The sequence below is a fragment of the Helicoverpa zea genome, chromosome 5, assembly GCF_022581195.2.
Source record: "Helicoverpa zea isolate HzStark_Cry1AcR chromosome 5, ilHelZeax1.1, whole genome shotgun sequence".
Taxonomy (NCBI): domain Eukaryota; kingdom Metazoa; phylum Arthropoda; class Insecta; order Lepidoptera; family Noctuidae; genus Helicoverpa; species Helicoverpa zea.
The window spans coordinates 405908-432610 of NC_061456.1; the positions used below are offsets into that span (position 1 = coordinate 405908).

The 26703-nt window shown below is 38.5% G+C and overlaps 1 protein-coding gene across 2 annotated transcripts in view; it reads right to left on the reverse strand.

Moving 5' to 3' along the window:
- The window catches only part of LOC124630286 (lachesin-like), a 105371-nt gene that overhangs the window by 12358 nt on the left and 66310 nt on the right, over nt 1-26703 (reverse strand). For both annotated transcript variants that reach the window (XM_047164107.1, XM_047164106.1), the window contains exons 4-8: nt 16852-17059; nt 14862-15023; nt 10216-10344; nt 2303-2477; nt 269-378 (exon numbers count right to left, since the gene is read on the reverse strand). In XM_047164107.1, coding sequence (XP_047020063.1) covers nt 269-378; nt 2303-2477; nt 10216-10344; nt 14862-15023; nt 16852-17059 — 784 coding nt within the window. The remainder of the gene's footprint in view (nt 1-268; nt 379-2302; nt 2478-10215; nt 10345-14861; nt 15024-16851; nt 17060-26703) is intronic.

Below are 26703 nucleotides of genomic sequence, written 5' to 3' on the forward strand. Positions count from 1 at the left end.
TAGATTAAGTTGAATGTAAAACAGAATATGTGTTTCGTTACTGATGCACTGAATTACATCGTACAACATAAAGCTTTGTTACCAATTACATAAAAGTAAATTATAAGAACCCTAATTATAATTCTCAGTCACATCAAAATAAACTTCGTCTGACATTTGAAAGTCACAAAGTGTCTCAAATTGGCAGCAAAAGTACACATGTAAGGTATCTTGTGACGGCCAAAGCGTAATTACAATGAGAATACGTAATACCTTGAGTTTCACTTACCGTACAGTCGGATGGAGCCCTCCGTCTCCCCGAGGGAATTTTTCGAGATGCACCTGTAGTTGCCGAAATCTCCCGTCTGTAGGTTCCGAACTGTTAGCTTCATGTGCGCTCTGGCAAACAAATAATCTTGTTAGGTAAACTTGTGTGTGTGATGGTAGATAGGTAAATATGACGAATATAATTCTGCTATTAGTTGTGTTGAACACGTTTTGCTAGTAGGGGTTGACAATTCTATCACAACATCAAATATCTATCTAGAATAATATGTGTGATTGAATTTTCCTGTAACCTACACTTAATTATAGCTCCGAAAAAATCCTAAATACAACAAAAACATAAATACCTACGCTGTTTATCAAAAATCCAGCTCATTCTCCCCAATGCCGTAAGCTTAAACAAGATTATAATAACAAGCAATAATGGATTTGTAATATTCAAATTTATTACCGTCGGGCTTCGAGAACAAGGGACCTCTGCAAATGGGCCGGGTAATTTCCTTGTTTGTGCTATACTATGCTAGCCCGCGGCTCCGGCTAGTTCGCCCGGATCAACTTGTTACTTTAATATTTAATACGGCTTCATTCCGTTGTGAGATTTGTTAAGAGCTATGGTAGATGTTACGTCTTTATTTGTTGTTAGGGTTACAGTTTATGTTTGAACACGAAAATCTGTAAGGTCTTACTAACATACTCAACTCACACAAGATTGATTTGGTCATAATATAGACATGGATGATGAAGCAATTGCCAGTAACTATTTATTAATCGCTACGATAAAGATTATTATAACAGAGTAAGCACACAGTTTCGCAGTTTTTCGGGCACATCGCCAAGTGAATTATTCACAAGAAGAGCTGACTGGATATTAATATGACGTGACGGGCTCAGTAAATCCCGCGCCGTCGATAAATACATTTTCGCGCATATCTCTCGGCAATTTAATTTAAATTTTAAAATTCAAAAAAGGTCTCAATGAAAAATCATTTACACCTACGTTAATTGATATTTATTAAATATATTTATGCGTGCTGGAATGTTTGATTGAAAAACAACGATATTTTTTTAAACCGGCCGCAAATGTGAAGTGGTTCAATTTTTTTTTAGGAAAAAGGGAAATGCTGGATTTATTATAATGCAAACGAGAAGATATACTAATAAGAAGTGGCATAATCAACATTTTAAAGTAGCCATAGCTATTTTTTAACCTTTTTAAAATATTACTAGAGACTTGAAAAAACATTGAATATACTTAAGTCTGCAGTTAACATATAGTACATATACAGGTACATACCTACATATTTCGACAGATAATGATAAAATATGTCAATCTGTTTCTCAATTTCACTAATTCTTATGTTATCACCGGAGGCTCAAGTTCAGCGATGCATATTTGTTCGACAATCTTGACTAGAATAATTATAAATGTGAATGCTTGTGTGACAAATTAAACCAGGGAAGCGATATTAATGAGATTTCCGATGAAAATAATTCTACGAAAGATATTGGATTCCTTTCATCGGGATATTTGAAGTATTTCCTCTAAGATGCAAGTGAAATCGATGATATTATGCAGTATAGGATGCAATTCCGTATTATTAATTGGGAGCGATTGCTTGCGGCTTTGCGCAATATAAAGTACACAAATAATGTCACTGCTGAAACAGTTCTTCTTCAATATGAACTTTCAATATATAGTTAGCTACAAGGATATGGCACATAAACAATTTCTATTTTTAAGTACCTACTAGATAACATCTCTGCCATAGAAGGGTATAAACTAATACCTATTAAACCTTGACACACATTATATCCCTCTATTAATGAATCGCAAGAAAATTCGTTCAGTGATTTCGAGATTGATGTGCACATACAGATAAACATAAATACTTTGTATTTACCTAAGTAGAAGTGAATAAAAAAACACACCTGCAACCTCTAAATACCGACTCCTAAAGATGTGTCTTAACGATTTGATTCTCTTTCAATGTTTTTAGAAGTTATTTATTTTTTCAAATATGTTAAAAAAATCCCTCACCTATAAGAGTTCTCCTCAGTATTGATGGCATACTTCTTGGTGGGCAGCACCATGACGTTGTCATACACCCAGTAGGAGATGGCGCGGGGATGCGCCTCCGTGTGGCAGTCCACTGTCACGTCGGTGCCGGCTGGTGCACCCACCAGCTGGTTCGGTACCCAGATCATCGGCGAGACTGGAACAAAGAAGTTGCTTGAAATCTACTCTGGAGCTGGTGGTTTTAATGTAACATAGGGGAGGTTTGTTGGGGTCCGGCAGTAGATTGGTGCCATTTTTGATATAACAAGGATTTTTAGTGTTCGACTTGCACTATTTTCGTAAATGATACTATTCAATAATAATAAATCAGTTTGCATAGTAGATAGAGCAAAAATATAGTCCCATTCAATTAAACTATATTTATTAATCCTACTCATCAAACACATTGAGCTTGTAATGGAACAATTTATATCATCAGCTGCCAGCGACTTAGAATACATCAGAGTATCTGCACCAAAACCTTACTTGCAGCGTTTCCGCAAGAATTATTGAGAATCTTATTAATAGGCATAATCCCAAACTTACGAGTAAATCCGTAGAGAATACTTAGATAACTTAACCAATAACAATTGGTTTAACAATTAGAAAAAGAATTAACCAAGTTCCGTTCTATCTCAAATCCCAATAGGTTATTTGTACGAGTGCTTGGTATGTGCTTTATTTGAAACTTCGTCCTTTTAATAAATCTAAAGTTGGATATTACTTTGGGTTTTAACTGCAGTTCAAGTTTTCGATAATCTTCGTTATATTTTAAAGCTATAAGTGAAAAAAAATTGCATTAATATATTTGGTGTAGTGTTTTGAATATTATCGTTATGTAAACTAAATTTGACAGTCAAAGTCCACAAAGTTTTCTATCAAGTTTATTCAAAATATCATCTTCACAATCCGTCGTTATTTCTGCAAGATATTCCTAAACTTTCTTTTAAATATTGTATCATCCGAGCACTCTAAAAGTGATTTATTTAAAAGAATATCAAAGTAAAGAGTTAAAATGACAAGAATAATACGGTGAACATTAAAATTCCTAGTATAAAGTTTTATTGTGGCACCCCTCGCCCCTCACTCTCGCCGCGAGATCACTCTTGCCGTCACAGTTCTAGTGTTTTGTGCAAACAGATCTAATCTAAGTGTTGTTTTAACTTATGCTTGTCTGCTCTATGCGTTTTGTGATGGTTTATCAAATTTTTTATAGGATGAACTTTTGGTAATCAGTTATTAAAACAATTTATCTTTGAATCTTAAACAAACAATGAATTTTTACATTTGTTCAAGATTGTGAGCAAGACTTCTAAAAATTTTAATGCCAACTTTTCACAATTAAATCTCGTAGTTGATGTACTTTTGAAGTTAGCGTCAGGACCGCCGTCACAACTCTCCGATCTTCTCGAAATACATATAGGGAGTTGCTACCTAATTGCTACCAGCTACCATTAGTTGCTACCAATTGCTACCCTCGTGGTTTTGAAGATATTTAGCATAAAAAGGTGACAGCCATTCGGAAAATTTCATTTAATAGGTAACATTTATAAACATACCTAATCAAAAATGATGTTCAAAGAAGGCGGCTTGCTTTAGATCACTTTTTGGCCGCATTTATATCAGCTGTCGGATTATAATAGATAGCGCCTACGTCAAAAGTACTCATTTGTATTAACTGACAGCTTGCTAATTTAATTTGGCAAGGCGCAAAAACTCATTTTTTTAATATCTTTTTATCCAGGGAATCGTTGTGGCCCAAAATTTAATTCTGAATGGTAGCAATTAGGTAGCAACTCTGGGTGAAAAAAAAACTCAATACTTTTGCGCCGTTTCTTAACACTGGGAAAAGTGACAGCCATCCTGATATCAGAATGGCTGTCACCTTTGGATGCTAAATATCTTCAAAACCACGAGGGTAGCAATTGGTAGCAACTAATGATAGCTGGTAGCAATTAGGTAGCAACTCTCTATATGTATTTCGAGAGGATCGGAGAGTTGTGACGGCGGTCCTGACGCTAACCTTTTGAACAGGATATTTACCATGGTACACCAAATGCAACAAATTGGATTTAGATAGCTTTACCTACATAAACCCCCATAACTGTAATATTATAACGTGACATTTTGAACATAATCTATCGGCGATAAGGTCCGTCGTGTCTCCAACACAGTGTGAACGTGCATGCTTTGATTCTGATGGATAGATACACGACAGACGCTGCAGACTGCAGGTTAGGAGATACCGGTGTACGAACCAGGGAGGTACGTTAGTATACTGCTTATATACATGTGTAAATTGATGAATTAATATGTTAGAGAAACTTCTAATTCTTCTAGGTTTTATTACCTACTTTTGTAGTAGTGGATCAGCCAAATGACATATTTGGATAAATCTATTGTATAATTACAGGGTAATCTCAACACCAGACCAGTTTAAATTGCATCATGAAAAACAAATTCTTCATGACATAGTAAATCATGATTACAACTCTCAAGCCTACTTAAAATATTAATAAATCCAAAGGCTAACAGAAAAAAATAATTCCGACAAAAATAAAGCTATCTACTAGTATTTCACAAAGTGTATTTCACAGAGACGCTGCTAGCCGAAGGCTGTGCTAAGATAATTTGACTTAAACGCTTTCGGAACGGACAAATGGCATCCGTGAAGCAGATTACACAAATATAAATTTCGTATCAAAATCTTCCACCTAGTTGTAAGTTTTAATCCAGCTAAAATGTTACTAAGTTGTATCGAGCGCGAACTATGATAAAGTTATTGGGAGCAATGTTGAAAATGAGAACAGTGTTAGAATTAAATTACGTCTTCGAAGATTAGTTGTCTAGAAGAATATATTTTTTAAGAAAGTAGACTAAGTGGTAAGACTTCTTATTTTATTTTCGACTCAAATTCATCAGATAGTAAACTAAACACATATGTCAGTACTAGCCACATAATTTCAGATAATTTCCAAACCATTTTAGCGTATAAATTCCACTAGCATTGAAGCGTATACAAACACTGATAACATCATAGATTATCAGACAACAATGCAGTAAGATTGCCTGCAGGGCCGCATTGATAGGCCGTCAGCAACAAAAGGCCTGCAACGTAGGCAGCATGAAGATATTACCTGCCTATGATGTTCGGCTCGTGTAAACAGGCTCCAGTGATTAGTAGCTGCTGGCAGATGAACTCAATTGCGAGAAACGGACTAATGCGTACCCGGGACATGGTGTAATTACTCGTATGCCTGTAGCTTAGGAGACTCACTACTGGAAGATGTTCATTTGAAGTGAGTGACGGTTCTTAAAGTTTTCAATTGAGATTGGGAGGAGGTGTTGGTGTGTGATAAAATAAGCTACTGTCCTGGAAGCTATGTACTGTAGTGCAATGCACTTTTGAAATAATAATTAATGAAAATGGCACAGAATGAAATGCTAATGCGAAACAGATTCCCAGTTACACAAGTTGTTTCCTCAAAACAAACAAGCCTGTAATGTACCCTATAAGTTATCAATTGAAGCAGCACTACTCGCGCTGCAAGTACATACAAACTTGAAGGAAGCAATTTATAAACTTTCAATAATGATGGATCGGCCCGAAGTTTGCCGAGCGCGCCCGAACACCGCCCGACGATTTTTCACATAACGCCCAGATAATAAAATCCACACTTTGAAAACGTAATTCACTACGCTCGAGTTTATGGTGGCAATTTTCGCGAAGTATAATACTCGCTTCAGTAATACACTTTAATATTCTACGACGTTTTAAAATATTTATAAAGTTTGCGATTTTTTATGTTCCAACGACTTCATTACCACGTTCTGTGTTGACTGGCTGCGACAATAAATTAACACTGGATTTATGTAGATGTTACTTTTCATACATTTTACATCAAGTAAATGTATCTCATAAAATTACGACTAAAGAGTTTCCTATAATGTTAAACTTTATTTATTTCTAGAACTAGAACGTTTTATGAAAATATAGATATTCATTCATGCTATGTATGTATCGCTCATGTTTTATGCGAAGTGAGCGGAATTTTAAACGATATCAACTTGAGAAGGTATTTCCAAGTTGTGAAGAGCGTTAGATATTCTGTCTGGAAATTGTCATACTGTAACAAAATTTCTTCAAGAGAAATATTGTATTTTTCGAAATTCAATTTATTTTACAGCATATTTTATTTTGCTGTTTCATGCATATTGACGATTCACTTATTCCTCTGACCGTTAAAATTTTTCACAGAAATTAACTGTCACACGTTACCGTCCTTTCATAACCAGATACGTGAAAAAACTCGCCCCATTACACGTACATCGGACTAAATATTTAAACAAAAATTTATTAAGCCGCTTTTACAATCATCGAAAAATAACTCTTTTTTCTTTTCGCGTTTCAAAAGCGATTAATCGCAAACTACATTTCATTTCGCAAACATTTCAAAGGCTTTTCTTGAGCAGATGGATCTGCAGGCACAATCATGTCAGAGCGTGCACCGCGAAAAAATATTATCTTTCAATTATTGCGGAACATCGTCGTCTATTTAGTCAGCCGCAATTTGTTATAAGAATTGAAAATAAAGGGGAACCACGCTCCGAATTCCCATTGAATCTTAAGATTTCTCTCTTTTATTCATTTTAAACATCGAATGAAGGATTTTTTATTCTTAAAATCTTTTTCAGCTTAAAGAAAATGTCGTAGACGATGAAAAACGTGGAATAACATAGTGAATGCGAGACATAAAACTAGTGATAAAATATGCAGTGATATAAAGAAATAGGTCATGTGTGCAGTGTATCAGGAGGCGTGCGGCCATTCTTACCCGGTCGCCCGGAAGACGTCCCTTTTGAGCGTAGGCTCATCTTGGAAGCTCATGCATTATTACTGAGCGAAACTACTGCACATTGTTATACCTATAATAATATTTTGCTTAAATTGAACAACGTGAATTATACTAAAATAGGATAGTAGGACTTCGATCCATAATGATTGTCATCATCCTCCGAGCCTTTTTCCCTAACTATGTTGGGGTCGGCTTCCAGTCTAACCGGATTCAGCTGAGTACCAGTGCTTTACAAGAAGCGACTGCCTATCTGACCTCCTCAACCCAGTTACCCGGGCAACCCGATACCCCTTGGTTAGACTGGTGTCAGACTTACTGGCTTCTGACTACCCGTAACGACTGCCAAGGATGTTCAATGACAGCCGGGACCTACAGTTTAACGTGCCATCCGAAACACAGTCATTGGTATCTAAGATATACTTATCCATACGATTACGATCCATAATGATTGTGTGATTGATTAATTACACGCAACTGTGCATTTGGGATTTTATTAGTACTATAACCACAAAGGAATGATGATACCATAAAATCGGTATTCAACAACTCAAACGAATATAGTTTTTGTCAGTTTGTCTGTCTGTGGATGAATAAATTCAGACAGATGTTTTCCTGGAATATCAGGCTTAGAAGAAGTTTACGTGTTCAAAAATCCTGCCATAGTTTTTATCTGACTCTCATATTCGAATATTGACTTTTGATACAAAAGTGCATTACTGGGTATCTGTCTCAGGGGATATTAAAACAATGAATACCGGAGTTCCGCGAAGATTGATGGTAAAACTTTGTTGTGTAGTCGTAAGAAACGTTCATACACTTCTTTGTAACTAACTTCAAAATAACAATAATCAACTTTTACATAATATTTATTTTATGGGAAGAAGATACTTAAATGGATTCTGGGAGAAGCATTGGATATAAAAGAATAAGATTTAATCCTTGGAAAAAAACTTAATTGAAATACTTTTACTTTGTGTCTTGTTTATTAACGTAACAAGTTATTCATTTAATTAAAAAAGAATTGCCCAAAAGTCAGTGAACTAAAACTATAGCTACTACCTATTTTATTTTCCAACAATTCAAAGACTAGGTACAACCAAGTAGATCAAGCTAGTCTAGGTTGTCGTGAAGAGTGCAAGGCAGTGATGTCGCCTGACAGAACCTGAACTGCAGCCAAGAGTTTACACAGGTTTATGTTTATGTAGATTAAGGAAAATGAATCAATATAGAAAACATGACTTTACGGCCTGATTGATAGGAACAGAAACAAGAGAATTACTTATGGAACTTCCATACTAATATTATAAAGCTGAAGTTTTTTTTTTTGTTTGAAAGTGCTTATTTCAGAAACATATCGACCTTTTTCAGTGTTAGATAGCTCATTTATCGTTGAATACTTTATATCTGGATGCGTGATATACCTTCTGAAATGCGGATGAAACGGCTTGCAGGAACTGGTGACCCTTAACATAGACACTAGACAGATTTCATCATAGCAAGCGCATAAATCACAAGCTCCCACATATCTGCATCAATATCGTCCAAATCAAGGCAGTTTGCGTTCGCTCAAACAATCCAGTCAGGTCTCGTAACGATAATGCATTGAAATCTTCGCAATTGGGAGCCATCTCAGCCCTGCTGCCGGCTGGCCGAAATCAATAACGACATAACAATACAGTGAGTATGTAATGCGTCTATAGTACGTGAGCTTATGAAGGATTAGACAAACATTTCTTACATATACTTAGGCATTTGTTTTTGTAACTGTATTTCTGTGGGCTGTTTTATTCCTCTTGGAATAAGTGGTTACCTCAAGTTCGATTCCCGGACAAATAAGTGCCAATGTTACTTTTGTTAGTCATCAACATGATTGCATTTTCTAAGTGCATCTTGAATACTGACTGATTAAAGGGGAGGTTTTCCTCACCTTGAGAAAAACTTGACTTTGAAGTCGCAAATCCGCCTTGAGCAAGGCATGGTGATCAACGTTCATTCGTTTTTTTTTTTGTAGAAGGTCTATACCCCGATCCGGGAGGATATACTTTATTCTACCTAAGCGTAACAACAGTGACGTCATAACCAGCAATCCAGTCCACATTGTCACCGCTGCAAATTCGCTCAGTCCATAATGGAAAACGAGCAAGAAGCTGTAATCTAGTAATACGCCAGTGTACGTGAGACAATTGTGGATTACGGCGAATCCCCAGTGATTTTACACGCAATTGCTCCGATTGAATCCGACTGAACAATATCTTGTGCTGGACAATCAACCAGAACTGGCCATGTTATGGTCTAATTCTTCCAGTTACTCGATATTGATTGCTATTGCTAATCCGCTGTAACCTACTCGACCACTGGGTAGTTATTTTTCCAAAAGTATGTATCTGGATAAAACTAAAAGTGAAATTATTTAAAATTTTGACTCCCATTTTTCTTGGGTAATTTCTTAAAATGCCAACATCAAATAAAAGCTAGTAACGTTGCTGTTCTAAATAAATTACTCGGTGGGTCTATACTGATTACCGTAGCTGATTTTCGAAATTAAACAGATGTGAGAATAACGGCTTAAACTGTTTTGAGAATAATACTCGGTTCACGTGGTTTATATCTGACAACGACGTGGTTCACGGACCGCAGAAAGCTTAACTTTGTCATGATTTACATACTCTGCCTTGCAGCTGTTACCGAGTAGTCGAGTCAACATAACATCACTCGGAGAAAACACTTTAGTCATAGTTATCCATACTACCATAGCTGAAGATTAGGTACTTATGCAACACACTCGCTCACATGAGTTAAGTAAAATTTCTTTTATAGGTAAAAATATATGTACATAACAATATTACAAGCGCTTTCATGTCAGCGACTTTTCTACTCGGATTTTTTACGTACGTTGTAGGTATATCAAGCGACAAAAAACCGATCTCACGGTTTCACGTGTCATCATTTGATCCAGTTTCAATTTTCAATAATTGTTTGTTCGAGCTAAAAATTCACCAGTATGAAAACGATATTAATATTTAATTAAGTAAAACTCACATTCAACATCAACAATGATTCTCTTGGAGACGGAAGGCGGCACCGCGTTGGTGGCGATGCACAGGTACGCCCCCATCTCCGTGCGGCTGATGCGTTGTAGGCTCAGCGTGTCGCCTTCATACACCGTCACTAGAACAAAGAGTACTGTTAGATGAGGTTGTAAGAGACACTGAGTATAGTTGGAAAACATGTCGGATTCCTTGGATGATTTTTGTGAACCTTTTATAATTTAGTCTGACAAAGGTGAGCTAGTTTTGAAATAGAAAGTTGAGTTATTTGTTATCTTTACTATTAGCCTATCGATTGGATCAAAATAAGAACATTACTACTACTACTTAAACAAAATGGGAGCTTCATTATACCTTAAAAGCATAAAAAGGTAGTCTATCCGTTATGCCACTTTTTCAAGTTGCACATATAATTCCAAACCAATTTGCTGCAAACGTTGTGTCCTAAAGTGAAAAGTTCAGCGATTTCTATAATTAAGTCTCATTGAAGTTACCTTACAATCAATATACACACACACAAGAATTGAAAATTAAGAAATAGCTTTATTATACACTGATGACTAACGGACCGATCATTTTCCAGGTCATGACTAAAGCGACCTTCCTCATCAGCCCTCCCAAACTAGCAAAATTGAGGTCATTTAAAACAATCTAGAGGTGGAGGTATAAAAATTAAAAATTCGTGGCTCGTAGCGGCCGGGTCGGCGGCCATCAAGTGGCCAAATGAGTTTGCCTCTATTTACAATTACGTACCCGTGCACCTCGCAATGAATGTAATGAGAGAACGCTCTCCGCTCGCTACTTGAATACATTAAGCAATTAGTGCTTCACCCTGCACCCTCTACTTGTTTTTAATGTTTATTTTATTGTTTACATTGTTTATTATACAGCCGGTTAGGTTTGGCAATCAGCTGGCGCGCTATTTAGTTCCAACTGTTCAGGCTCGTGTTAATGGTCACAATAAAAATGCGATATTGAATAATCTGCTCTGTTTGTGATTAGTTTATTTGTCGATTATATTGTTGCTGGAAAGTGATTGGAATATCCAATTGAATCATATTATTATTGTTCAATTTGTATATAAATCAGGCCGTACATAATCAATTTGAAATACTAATTATGCTAAAGTGCCATTCAAAATGTACAAGTCCCTAACACAAAGCGCTTCTAAAGCGGAGCGTTTAGCACATAAATAATTGAGAAACAATGTCACAGCTCCACAAAATTAAAATTGAGCTCGTCTAGTCACCCTTTCATTATACAACGAGCTAGAGTAGTTAACTAAGTGAGACGATTACAGCTTGCTCAGCCAGATGACAGCTGTTCCCTCCTTTTACTTTTATATTCCAATCTAGGAGGCAAAAATGAACTTACATTTTCTTAAATTGCAATGCATTTTAGAATTTTAAAAAGATTCTGGAGCTAAAAATGTTGTTTCTTCTTTCCCATTTGCTACATTATTGAGGCAAGGAGTAAAGTACAGCCGCCGCCGAGTTCCGCGCTTCACTCTTCAGCGTCAAATCTAAATGTTTTCAGAAAAAACTTGGCATAACAAGTTTTATTCATCAGCGCGGGGTACTCGAGTCCTCGCATTCAGCGCGAGTAGAAAGGGTACACCGCGACCGCATTAATTCAAACAAAAGATTAACACGTATAGAATCGAATACAGGAGTTTTTCGATGGTGGCAGTAATTAAAACATCCGTCGGGACAAACATACATGGGAATGACAGCAGGGGAGAGGGTCACACACAATTAGCGACGAGGACCTCTCCACACCACACGTTAATTTTACTCTGTACAAGGAAATCGCTCTTGAAATTAAACTCAATTTTTGGACGCCTTTGTCGGCGCGCGTCGGGTACTCTCAACCGGTTTAATTTGGTGGCACAACTCAGCTTTTCCGTGCCTTAATTATATATAAAGAGGTTTTTTCTTTCTTGAAATTAGGCTTAATCCTGAAGTGGGGCCATGTTAGACGCGGGGTAAAGATGGCGCGAAGTGGTTTTGTTATCATAACTGCAGCGTGGTAGCACGGGTGTACTCGAGTGTACGTAATTGGGTGTTGTGTTTATGGCACAGAAAGAGAAGAGCTCGTGTTCTGTTTTTTTTTTTTTAATTAAACTCGTAGTGCAATGAGCTTTCGAGTAAGTACCTGTTTGTGCCAGATTACGATATAGTTTTAGTTTTTTAGTCATCTGGGAACTGGGCGGGAGAAAGAACGAGTAATCTTCGTGATCAACTCCAAGGAAGATACCTAGATTTAGTAAACTATATTTAGCAGTGTGGTTTTGCCGATCACCATTATAACAAAATCATCTTTTTACAAAGCATTTTTGACTAATATATTACGTCATAACCCATTTCATAACTGCCACTACACGATAAAGTTCCAAAATATAAAATAAAAGACCATCTGTAGATAGTAATAAAAGCTAGCAAGGTCCACGGATGCTGGCTCCACTTTATTCTCTATTAGTTAATGGTTCGGGAACGTTGCAATAGTATTAGCTACACGGCCATCGCCGGCCATTACAGCCGCATTAGGAAATGCAAACAAAACCAACTTTATGGGAAAAGGGGAGGAAACAATTGCATAAGTAGCGATAAAACGCCAAATGTTGGTGCGGTATGGCCGTAATGATTTCCTTAGTGGAATCAGAATTCTGATCGAATTCCGCGAAGGGAAACTAACATGGCTTGGGGTACTAATAGGCGGCATTAGCATACATAATGCTCCTATACAATAAGGGGTTAAAGCTGCACTCAAAAATCTTGCTGAAGTTATTTCCCATAGGAAATATCCTACTAGCTTTAACTAGCGGTTTCACATGTATCCCGTAAGAACTGCTCTTCGCACCCTGTTAAAAAGGAGCCTCTAGCATAGCCTTCTTCGATAAATCTATGCAACTGTTTAGTTGTTCCGGAGAGAGTCTTAAGCCTTTTAGTAATACATAGTTTAGACAAAAAGCAACACTTTTGTAAATTAATCCGTGTCAAGACCCAAATCAGCCAATAGCAAACCAACTCCAATTTCTATTAAAGCTGGCAAAATTTTTATTCGGACTTTAATTAAGTTTAATTTAGTATTTCAGCAGTAACAGCCCTGAAGATCTGTAGTTGGCAGCAACAGCTGCACTCTGCGGGTTGTAGAAATATATTATATCGCGCAGCAAACATGCTCCCACGTAGTGCACCGAGCAATGTTCACTGCGACTCGTGGATGTTTACTACAGACAATGTTGGTAAGGAGAAGGTTAAGTTGAGGAAGAGTATTTGAAAGCAAGAAAAAAATCTTAATACATATATGTGGGTATTGTTCTTATGGAAAAGTGCTTACTATAATGGCAAAGAATATAGACCTCACAAGCTCAAACAATCCATTTTACCTCTAGTTACCTACATCCAATGTAACATTGTGTCACTTATTAAAACTAAAACTTATAAACTAGCTAGAGAACTGTACAAAATTGTACCAACTTAACTCCCGAAGACTTTGTATCGAAAAATGAGGATAAAGATATTGTAGAGACAGTTCGTTTTTATGACAAAATTAAAACTAACTGGGTATTATTTCACGTTTATTGCGAGTGCCGTGCAGAAGTCGCGACGGCACAATCAGAAGAAATGTGCCCAATAAAAACTAAATGTACCGTTTTCATAGTTTTATTGATATCTATACTTATACAAAATGATATTTACCTGTCCTAGTAATTACTTTACTTCATCTTTGTTAATGCCATCTCTAAGGATGCTCCAATTACTGACAATGCTCATTTAATACCATTTGCAGGTACAGTAGTAGGTATGCAAGTGAAGGTTCTTAGAAACTTTACGATCAAACAAAGGCATATTCTAGAAGTACCTACTACATGAGGAAACCTACAGCTATTTGTTTTGGGATTAAACTTTGTTGTTTCAAAATTGTAATTGTTAGTGTTCTTGAGGAGGATCAACTATGTATAATAAAATATGATGAATTTGTTCCAAATAACATAAATTATATGACGTCATATACATAGCTAAATTATATCAAAGTTATGACGTTAAAAAAATGTAAAATAATTATAAATACCTAACATTTTACAACAAAATACCCCAAAACAAAGTTTGGCTCATTACAACATTCAACAAAAAATAAATATTCACAACCCTAAAAATTCTCTTGAAAATAACGAGAAGATGAATTGCATTTTAACAGCAATTGGCAGTGGGCTATCAGTACGGTATGCAGTGTAGATAAATCGAGTGGCGCATTCGCTACTAATTGACACGCAATTAAACAACTTTGCTGACGCTACTGAACTTTGGTTGCTTGCCTTCAAATGCGCTTTTACTTTGTGTGTTGTGGGAGCTGAGTTTTGTAAGTTTTCGCAATTATGACCTTAGTTTTTTATGTAACTGGAGCAATCGTCAACTAATTTGTCACACTTCATTATTAGTTGAGTTGGTATTGAAAATCATTTCTCTGATGCGAATGCTTTCCGCGCTTAAAAACTTTTGTAGATTAGCAATGAGCTGTCGATTTAATGAATTTAAAGGCTTCTTGGTAAAAGTATCTCAGAGTTATTATTCAAATATTTCATATTAAACGTCAACGTCAATAAAATCATCTTCCTCCACATTCCCCATTGCTTACCTTTCTTCCTCCTATCCACAGATATGGGTTGTCCGTCTTCCCGTCGCCACATGATCTTAGGCGTAGGGAAACCATCAGCTTTGCACACCAGGCTAATGTTCTGGTTCTCACGCACGGCCACTGCTGACTGCGTGCTCTCCTCATCCAGGATGTTGGGGGGCACTGTGGGAAAGACAGAGTTTTGAAGTAAATTTAAGGGTTCATCTATTACATCAACACACAGAGAGAATGGCGACAATAACACAAAAATAATGGCTAAGTAAATAAATAACAATATTCTCTGGTACCAACTGTAAATAAAATCTTTATTGCTGAAAAGCTCACAACAATGTGAAACATTTTCCGTTCTTTCGTTTGATAAACCATCCCTAAAAACAAAAGATGTAGATTTAGAACACGTAAGCGGCCACAAGTTGTGCCCTAAAGCAATAAAAACAAGATAAAAACTACGTGGCACGTTTAAAATGCAAACACGAGAAAAAACCACCGCTTTATTTCCACTTAAAAGTTTGTAGGAAACGGCCATATAAAAGACTAAGTGTTACCCGTATCGGTGATTTGGGAGCGAACCACGCCTACGCCATTTTATATATCTAACATTTCCACTGGGCACCAGATAGGAATGTTATCTCCACTGAATTGTAACTGAGACTTTGGCTACGTTCCATATTTCCTGATTTTCGGCTGGGAGCGCTAAAATTATTTGTTAATAACGACAAATTTAGTTGTGCAGCACTGGAGTAAATACATGCTGGGACGTAAACAATGGCAGCTGTATAAGCAGGGAATGCCAAGAACAGGTAAATTATTGATAGTGCAGATTAGTAAGATGACAGTTATATTGCTCTCGTAAACAACAATTTATGTTTAGATGATATGGTATCGCCGACGTACAATTATGTTCTATCATCCACACGTCCGCTCCTCTCCCAAAATTGTAATTGAGTACGCAATAATGATGTCGATGTCTTGTTACGCGTGCTTCCACACCAAACAAAAGGTGAGCGTAATCATTTTCGCTACATCACTTGATAATTTACATAGACAGTATGAAACAACAATTAAATTTCACCAAAGAGTTTATTTCACAAAGCGATAAGAACCAAAAGAAGAAGCTATTACCCCTTTGAAAATGCTAAAGGAAAGTAATTAAAAGTTTCTTCGCTGAGCAGGATCAGCGGTAAACAGGGCCCGTCGATATTTTCCCATTCCTGATTAATAAGTTTCTATTATATTTCCAAAATAGCTTCAGTTGTGAATGAGAACATATAATTACGTGCTAATGGATTCTGCGAAAATGTTCTATAAGTATCGGAATTCAAAAAATATTTTTTTTACAAATCATTATTTGGGGCTTGATTTTTGAGAACAAATTCATTGCTTAAATTAAATGCTACTTTTACACCCATGCATATAATAATTTTCATCAAAAATACCTCACAATCTATTTTTGATCTATCAAATAACCAAATGACCGGTCTCAGGTCACAGCACACATTTGTAGTAGATCGTAACCAGTTATAGAGCGGAGCATCCATCGCAGTTAATCGTGCGCGCTGCCGTATATCGACGAACTCTAAACTCTAGCAGGCGCGTCCCCCAGGACTCAGCGTTTGATCACGACAGGCCAAAAGTTCAACGCTCCGTGCTATCACGGACAGTTGGGTACACTGACTAATGTTAGGAGGACACATAGTCTTCAGAAAGGTGGTATTTTTGGACCATACTGAGGATATACCCGTCTTTTGGGTATGGTAGTCTTATTCTTTTACCTCTTGAATGCCGCTAATTAGAGAGCAACAGAAAATTTATTGTATGGGTGTGGATCCGTTCCACCGGCATACAAGAGTTATCTATGATACTTTTAAACTGTTCCAAATTTTTTGGGTGTAAATAATAACTCAAAGACTGGAACTACTTTTCTGAAGAATACAAAGACCTTGTTAATCATTGAAGACACCATCAGTGATACAATACAAAGCACACTCACCAACAACCTGCAGATACCCCACTTGGCTGATCATGGGATTAGTGTTGACCTGGCACATGTAGTAGCCGCGGTCCTCCTGCTGAACTTGGCTGACGTGCAGCAGCCAGGTCATGGCGTTGTCGTGCGACACGCTGAACCGCGCCAGCCGGGTGATCACGTGCCGGTGGATCGTTAGGATCATCTGACGGTCGATGTGGATCCACGCCACCTGGGGATGAAGATAATGGTTTGTCTATAAAGGTATTTAGAGTATATTAAAGGAAAGAGATAGGTGGAGTCTTGATAACGTCATGCTATGATCATGAGGTTACACGATAAAGAATTCTTAGAATTGGAATGAATTTTGTTCTAGATGGCTAAAAAGGGAAAAACAGCAAGAGTCATATTATCAGTGTCACTACACAAGTATATAGAAAACAAGTCCAGCACATTCATAAAGGGAGACCCGACACATTATTTCATTAAATTTGAGTAGGATTCAAAATCCAACCACTCTTCAGCAGATTCTGTAATTGTGTTTTAATCCAAAATGTCCATATTCTAAATTCTGAATGCACCCAAAAAGTAAAAAGGAGTCCAAAACGCTCTAATCCATGAACCGAGAACACTAAATATCCCACAAAAGTTGTGCCATCAAAGGAACGAGTTATCATTTGTCCGTCGGACCAGTTGATATATCGAGGCAAGCCACTCGTACTACAAATTCGCTACCTGAGTAATAAAACTAAAATAGAAAGTTTATTGCGGCTGCTTTTACTATATCCTCGTGAAATTTATGCCGCTCTGAAGTCACGTTATTGGTCGGGAATGGATTGAACTGTAGTATAAATTCACTTCTAACTCGATCGGAAATTGAATTCAAACATACCGCCGTCCTATTATTTAGTATCTAAACTGATTGTTCTCTTTGTGCATTATATTTTCATTTTAGTGGGTACATTTGTTTTAGTTAATGCGTTTTCGTTATTTAATTTTCAAAGTTAGTTGCAAACTAGGCACTTATTACTCTCACGTACCTAATTCTATTTTAACATTAACAATTTGTATACTTTTTAAATCTGAAAGCATACTTACGCGAAAATATTGTTCATATGTATATAAAAATCTATTTATATATGTATATCTAACCCCAAAAACACCCCAAGTAATTTTAGGAAGTGGTGTAAAACATACACCTTCCACTAGTAGTTGAGTGGTGAGGAAGAAGGCACTCCTTATGTTTTATAGCCGTTTTAAACTTCCCAGTTTATGGCCACACGTGACTGGAGTGACACTGACGAACTACTGACATACGGAATGACAACAAGCCAAATATCCGGGATAGTGCAAAATTATTGCTAAAGTTTCTACTTCGATATAATATGTCAAAAGATGAACAAAACTTATTGCTATTTAAAAATACAACGAAGGCCACTAAGAAAATGCTATTTTTATAAGCTTATCGTACTACAAGATTCTGTAAACACCCTTTGTATTGAACTATAGACTATTGAGAAATATAATCCATAAAGCAAATATCCAAAACACCCAAACAAAAGATAAATAAAAGCCGCCTCAGATCGGAACTCCTAAAGCTCCAAATCTGTTTCTATAATTCTATCTTCGGCGAGATAGACAAACAGATAAGACCACCAACAATCCTAAAACCAAACGACAAACTGCGAAACTGGCTTACCCACGCGGCGTTGTTTACTTTCCCGAAGTGTGGCGGCCGGCGGGACTCACAGCTGCCGCACTGCGCAACACTCGATACAGTGCATATTTCACGAGACCTGACTCGGATACCCCAGACTCGCGATACAATCGGAATTTTAGTTCCTTCACTTACTTATTTATCCTAATTATCAGACCGGGAACGTTTGTGAGGCGACGATTGCGGAGAACACTGCTGCAATAGCGAGCTGAATTATATATCTCTCTATTCATGAGATCGGAGATTTTCTACCCTTTTGTTCCTGATCCCGTAGCAAGAAGTTTAAATTCTGAATTTAATGGTTTGAATTATTTGTGATTTTTACGGTATGATAAACAAATCATGCATTATAAATAATGGTTGATTACTCCCCGAGAGCGCGGAGCATTTGAGGGCAGACAAAAAAATGTACTTTTTCAGTTCCCCTTCAGACAAAGAGTGATGATACATTATTTATTCAACAGCGAGACTTTCGATAAAACCCATCTTGTTTTGTTTATCTGACTCCAGAAAGACTTCAATGTCTGTAAGAATAAAAAATACTGTAGTATTACTTCAGCCATACATATACATACAGGCATGGTAGTAAGATTATACATATGCAAAAGTGCCTACTGTATGTTCACCACAAACCAAAATAAGTTTAAAACTCTTTTAATTTTCCAGACGAAAAGCCCGTTTAATAACAGACACAATTTCAATATTTTATTTTTCGTGGTCCCGATCTGCGGCCCCGATTCTAAGCTCATGAACAATTTAACGAACCCACTCTTTGCTCATTGATAATACAGAAGACTCAATTTGGAAACTTAACGGTTGAATTTCGATCACAAAGCGCCACACTGGGATAATTTTCGGTCGAATTAGTCGTTATTATAAATCAATGCTTTTCGACCTCTGCTGCTATTAAGAGCAATAGCGGATTTGTGATTAAGTGACGTCATAATTTATCTGGCACAGTTCCTGGTATTAATAAAGTGGCGCCGGCTGCGAGTCCTACTCACCTTCACTCTATTAGCTTTCAACGAGATGAGTTATAGTCTATTGAATATCAGTTACAATGTTCTGGTTTTGTGCGCTAGTTCAAAGTTTGTTCGTAAGTAGGTGCTCCGACTTCACTAGGGTATAAATTAAACTTGTTCTAAGAAAAGGTTGGGATGGTTCATAAAGTTTGCTTAGAAATTAACAGCTTTTGACGTATTAATCTGTTATGTTAGTTTAAATATAGAAAACTTGGAATTAGTCAGAATTTATAATTTCAAATTCACACCAGTTCAGGTTTCTTAATATTGGCGCCCACCGTGGGACTAGCGACGGTATGCATCTTGAAGAGTGTAACGTGCTATATTGTCACCGTAACGTGTGCCGATGTAATTGCATTACGCCAGAGTTCGCGCTGCATGCAAAATATTGAAATTGTCGGCTAATATTCCTTTGAACATAAAGTGCTGAAAGATATTTTAATGAGTTTCTTGTTAAATAAACTCTTAGCATTTTAAGTTTAGGTGAGAAACTTGTACCGGCGCTGAACAAATTGCGTTAAAATAACCTTTTGTAGATTACCTATGTTAAAAATACATTTACATTTATTTTGGCGGAGTAATTTTATTTACTTGTTTTGTTTATACCACAAATAAAACAATAAACCTCAATCATAATCAAAAAACGTAATGAAATACAAATATCGGTAGGATATGAATATGCGATATTTTATTTGGGACTTCAATAAATCATACAATTTACTACATCATCATCCTCCGAGCCTTTTCCCAAACTATGTTGGGGTCGGCTTCCAGTCTAACCGGATTCAGCTGAGTACCATTGCTTTACAAGAAGCGACTGCCTATCTGACCTCCTCAACCCAGATACCCGGGCAACCCGACACCCCTTGGTTAGACTGGTGTCAGACTTACTGGCTTCTGACTACCCGTAACGACTGCCAAGGATGTTCAATGCCAGCCGGGACCTACAGTTTAACGTGCCATCCGAAACACAGTCATTGGTGTCTAAGATATACTTAGAAAGTACATACAAACTTGAAAAGTTGCATTGGTACTTGCCTGACCTGGAATCGAACCCGCGCCCTCCTACTCGAGAGGTCGGTTCTTTGCCCACTAGGCCACCACGACTATTAAAACATACAATCATACAATTTACTACCTACATTTCTATATACCTTTTCAGTTCAAACACAAACTGCTAAGTTATTACAAGAACAATAACGTAAAAACCTAAACAACGAAAAACAAGAAAGTATTCAGGAGCACAATTAAGCTGTCATATTAAAGAGACCACGTCGTTTCTTCTGAAACTTTATCACACAAAATCCACCACTTAATCACATAGGAAATGGCACGTGAACAAACAAGCTGTAAGGGCATAACTCCGTGAAAACTTGGCACTCGCGAGCCGCGCAAAGCCCTTTAAGCCTCTTTGCCCCCTTTTTATATCCCCACCACATACTTAACGGCAAATTCAAGCGTGCCTTCATCCAACGGTACTTTGGCCCGTTTGAGCTCCGCGCTCCAATGTTTTGAATTCCGAATTCGAAACTATTGACTTTTGAAATATTAGTTTTGTTTTGTTCGGTGACGGCGCTAAAAGTTTTCGATCCGGTGTCAATGTATTGTATATTGTTTTCTTTATCAATACTTTTTGTGGCAGAAGTTTTCGATACAATATTTTGAGCGTTTTTGAAATTGCGGAATGTTTTTTTTTTAAGTTTTTGTTAACTTTCGATTAAAAGTAGTTTTATAGCAACAACAAGACATTGGGTACAGGTTATTATTAAGATTGATTTATCTATCCACAGCGTTAGTTTAAGCTTAGCGCAGTATAAATATTAAATATATTTTTAAGATATAATAAAAATTAACACTTTAAATATAACCCAACAAAAAAAACCCTCACAAAACGCCTAATATAATCCAAATTATCGTATTTTCCCTACACCCACATAGCCTCGGTCCATTTATTAGGTGCAGTCCACACGAGTAAGTAAACATGTTTGCTCGACAAGTATTTGTTCGGCCCCGTGTTTGTGTTGTGTTATCTGTGACGCCGCAACTGCCATCCTTGTTCCAGACTTATGTACGGGATTAACTGAACTTAGTCTCCAGATTATTTTAAGTCAAGACTGGGATCAGCTGCGTTGTAAGGTTAAGATTTTGGTAGAATTTTGGTGTATTTTTTAGTGTAAATATGAAATGGGAGGTAGTTCTAAAATTGTAATGACGAAGTAGAGTTGCTAAGTGGGCCCTATTAAATACAGAAAAAATTCAAGACACTTTAAATGTGAACAACTCAGAATAGAATCTCCGTTATTATAAGACCACACTACCTACAACTACTTTAATAAGCAAAATAATAATATTTTCCAGTAGATAGGTACTCGCTTTGCACATAAAATCGTTTATTACACCTTGAACAAGTGTACGGAGAGAAAACGTTATAAAAATGACTATTTTTATTACCGAACACCAACGCAGACTTTATTTTGATATTTTCGTAGTAGCGACCTGGCAAAAAAGGTCTCTCTATAAATATAAAACTATATATATTTTTCCATGGAAGCTATCATTACACCGATATAGTTCTGGAGTTTGGAACATGAAATTGGTCACAGGTGCGATCAAGGAGAAGAATAAAAGTATTTCCAAAAATCACTTAAGGTCCCAACATAATCCGTGCAGGTTATAAACTTGGGTTCGCACGCGGCCCCGCCTAAGGTATATTTGATTAGGGTCCCTTGGGCTCTCTGCTCATACTGCTATTTTTATTTGGCTCGTATTAAATTGTTTTCAAACGATACCTTTTGTTCAATTTATTCGAATCCTAAATAATAATATTATGAGAGCTTATTTGGGTTTAATTTGTATGTCGTAGTCATAATATTTTGGTTTCAATTTTGTGGGTTTGCGCATTTAATGGTCTTGGTTTGGCTCAAAATAAACATGAAAAATCACACACTCATACTGAAACGCCATTCAATTTCAAAGACAGCTCAAACCATTCTTTTACTTTCCCATGTACGTAAATTACTTCGACAGAAATACTTTCAAGTAAGACATAAAGTTAAATATCATTTTTATTTTTCTGACCTTGAATCGACCTCACTAATTTCTAAAAATATCCATCTATCAAATACTACACTGAGTACATTTGCACGTCTGTTATGAAATGAAGTGTTTGTTTAATTTGTATATGAAAACCAATAATCGTGGCGAATGTCCGGCTAATTGGATAGTATTCAGTGTTAGCACACCTCGCTGTTTTATAAACACACCGACAATCAAATTAACGAAATTGATGTTTGCTCTGAGCCGCCAGTCATTGATATTCATGGAACTATTAACGAATTATGAATTAATTGATATTGCATCATTGTTAGACTGACGTTGGATATATTTTTCTACTAATTATATTTATGGCGGCGGTCACCGCCAGCGCCGGACGTGTGCACCAGCAGGCTCTCCACAGTACCTGGCGTGTCCGCTGGAGGGCGCCACAGTGTCGTGCACAGTGTCGAGCACGGCGGCGAACGCCGTCAGTAGCGCGGCGGTCACCGCCAGCGCCGGACGTGTGCGCCAGCAGGCTCTCCACAGTACCTGGCGTGTCCGCTGGAGGGCGCCACAGTGTCGTGCACAGTGTCGCACGGCGGCGAGCGCCGTCAGTAGCGCGGCGGCTACCGTCGGCGCCGGCGCTTGGTAACAACATCTCCCAAGCCTGATCGGAAATCCCCCGAAATTGTGTCTTGGCTAAATAGCAGACCACCACTGGTGGCAAGACACCGAGGCATCGCAGGAAGGCTTAGAGGCAGCGATAGGGATCGTGTTATCGTATGTCAAACTGCTGCATCTAACATCTCTCCGATCGTAGCGGTTCACCGTTCCATCGGATAAAGGGATGTTAGACGAGAGAGTGCTCTTGCGTTTGCGCGTATGTTTGAGCACTGTAATATATCCTGCGCATCTGACTGCTTCCGTATAATGGACACCGATTTGGCGAAGACTAGTGGCGATAGGTTGAGGTAGAGAGGTTCGGGCTGATGCAACCTGAGCTTTGTCTGAGACCTGCACACTAGCGGCTCTGGGGGTGTGAGTACATGCCGTGGTCGTTTTCTCTTTGATCTGGGGGGACAGAGGGAATCCGGCAGCACCCAGAGCGACAAAGCAGCCCTTTTTAGGGGAGCACTGCTTTCCTTGCTCAGCCTGGGAGGGGGCTAGAAAAGGTGCCCTAAAAAAATGCTCACCCCAAACACTCTTTGGATAGCAGTAACCACGGCTGCTTCCGCATCTTTTTATTCGTGGTCGACACAACAACAGTAATAAACGTAAAACACCTTTACTGACTTTTGGTGCATGGAATGTTCGCACCCTTCTCGACCGCGAGACAAACGCCTGCCCAGAACGGAAAACAGCCATAGTTGCTCGAGAACTCCGCCGCTACAACATTGATATAGCTGCTGTAAGCGAAACCCACCTTGCCGATGAGGGCGAGCTAGTCGAGCATGGCGGTGGCTACACTTTCTACTGGAAGGGCACTGCTGCAACAGAACCAAGAAGGTCGGGAGTTGGTTTTGTGATCAAGAATAATCTTGTGAAGACACTTCAAGAATGTCCAATCCACATCTCGGACCGTATAACCACATTGCGCCTTCACTTAGACGGTGACAATTCCCTTAATGTTATCAGTGTATATGCACCGACGCTAGGTAGTTCTGACGACATCAAGGATAAATTTTATGAAGAACTTACACAATGTCTCCATAAAATACCGAACAGAGAAAAGATTCTCTTGTTAGGAGACTTCAATGCTAGAGTTGGTCAACATTATGAAGCGTGGCCTAAAGTTTTGGGTAGACATGGGGTAGGCAACATCAACTCTAATGGCCAGTTGCTGCTTAGTTTATCAAATCAAATCAAATCAAATCACCTTTATTTTCAGGCATTAAAGGCCCATAGATAAATACCTTAAAACTAGCATACATATGTTATACAAAATTGTTAGTAAATAAAAACTTAAAACTATGTTAATAGCACTTCCTTATGCACTATGGCACTGTGCGGTCCTGTGGCACTTGTCCGCGGAAGCGACGGAACACCACGTCCTGTGGCCAGAAGTTTTCGTCCAACACGAGATGCAGGAAACACGTTGGCACTCGCACCACGAACGCCTTGAAGTTGGCGTTATGGCGCGACTCCAGCAGCTGCACTCTCGGGGCGTACTTCAGCTTCTGACGCACGTACTCCACGATGTCCTCCGCCTTAGTGGTGTAGTGTAGGCGGGAGATGTACACCGGGGTGTTCGGCTTGGCGGCACGAATTTTGATGTTTGGCTCAACAGGAGCCGTGCCGCAACGATTCTTGTTGGTTCGCTGACGGCGCTTCCTCCTTTGCACCGTAACGAACCCCTCATAGTTTATGTGCTCAATTCCAACTTGCAATCACAAACACCATGTTTCGCCTTGCTGCTAAGCACAAAACTACGTGGATGCACCCACGTTCTAAGCACTGGCACCTCATTGACTATGCCATCACGAGGCAGCGAGACATCTCTCAGGTTCTAGTCACTCGTGTTATGCGCGGTGCTCATTGCTGGACGGACCATAGACTAATTGTCACCAAACTGCGTCTTTGCCTTCGGCGACCATTCAGGGCTAGCAGGAAAAAGCCTCAGAACATAAACATTGAGAAACTCAAACATCCGGGACCCCGAAGCAAATACGCTGAAACGCTGGCATGTGATATACACTCTCATCAAAATACCGGTGATATTGATGCAGACTGGAACGCTTTATCGTCGTCCATTCTTGACGTAGCCATTAACACCATAGGGCTAAAAAATAAACGCAAGCAAGACTGGTTTGATGAGAACGACGAAGTTCTTTCTGAAGCTATTGCCAAACACCGAGACCTTCTCAGGCGCAGTAATAACAGCGCACTTATAAGAGAGAGTGACCGTGAGTTGCGTAAACTCACGAGACACACTAAAGATAAATGGTGGCAAGACAAGGCTCAATACATCCAGTGGCTTGCTGATAGTAATCAGCTCGGTGATTTCTATAGCGAAATTCGCAATCTCCTGGGTACCACCAACTTCATAAAGGTACCACTGAAGTCGCTGGATGGTAAAAGTCTGCTGAAAAGCAAAAATGAAGTGTTAGATCGTTGGGCAGAACACTTCAATAATCTACTTAATGTAGATCGAACAGCCGATCTACACTACATAGACAGTTTGCCTCAACTTCAAATAGCAGAAGAATTGGATGATGCCTTGTCTAAACATGAGGTGCTTTGTGCCATCAAACTACAGCAAAATCAGCGTGCGGTTGGTCTAGACCTTATACCAGGTGAGCTTCTGAAGTACGGCGGCGAGGAACTGCATTCGCGCGTCTGGGAAATGTTTGTGCTTATGTGGGAGAAAGAACAAGTTCCTGAAACTTTTAAGTTATCACGCGTCAGGGCTCTCTATAAGAACAAAGGCGACCGGTCGGAATGTGGTTCTTACCGCGGTATTTCACTGCTCTCTGTCTCTGGAAAAGTCTTCGCCAGAGTACTTCTAAACCGCCTCAGGAACCTCTCTGAAAAGATTCTGCCGGAAACCCAATTTGGTTTCAGACCAGACAGAGGAACTTGTGAGGCAATATTCGCAGTCCGTCAACTCCAGGAAAAAAGTAGAGAGCAGGGACAGCACTTGTATCTCTGCTTTATTGATCTGGAAAAAGCCTTTGACTGCGTCCCTCGCGAGGCCCTCTGGAAGGTACTGAGAAAGTTGGGGTGTACAGAGAAGTTCATAAGACTCCTGCGACTCCTGCACGATGACATGCAATGTTGTGTAGCGGTTGAAGATGACCAATCGAGCTTCTTCTCCGTCACCTGTGGAGTGAAGCAAGGTTGTGTCCTGGCTCCCACATTGTTTGCATTATATTTCGCAGTTGTAGTCCGGGAAGTATTGAATTCTTCTCCTGAAGGAGTTCGTATTCGTTATCGGACTGACGGCAAACTTTTCAACCTGAATAGACTCAAGGCGACCACAAAGGTGTCCTATGCACATATACAGGACATTATGTATGCAGATGACCTCTGTTTCGTGGCTGAATCCCCTGAAGTCCTGCAACAGCTCGTCACGAACCTTCACAAGCAGTGCTGTACATTTGG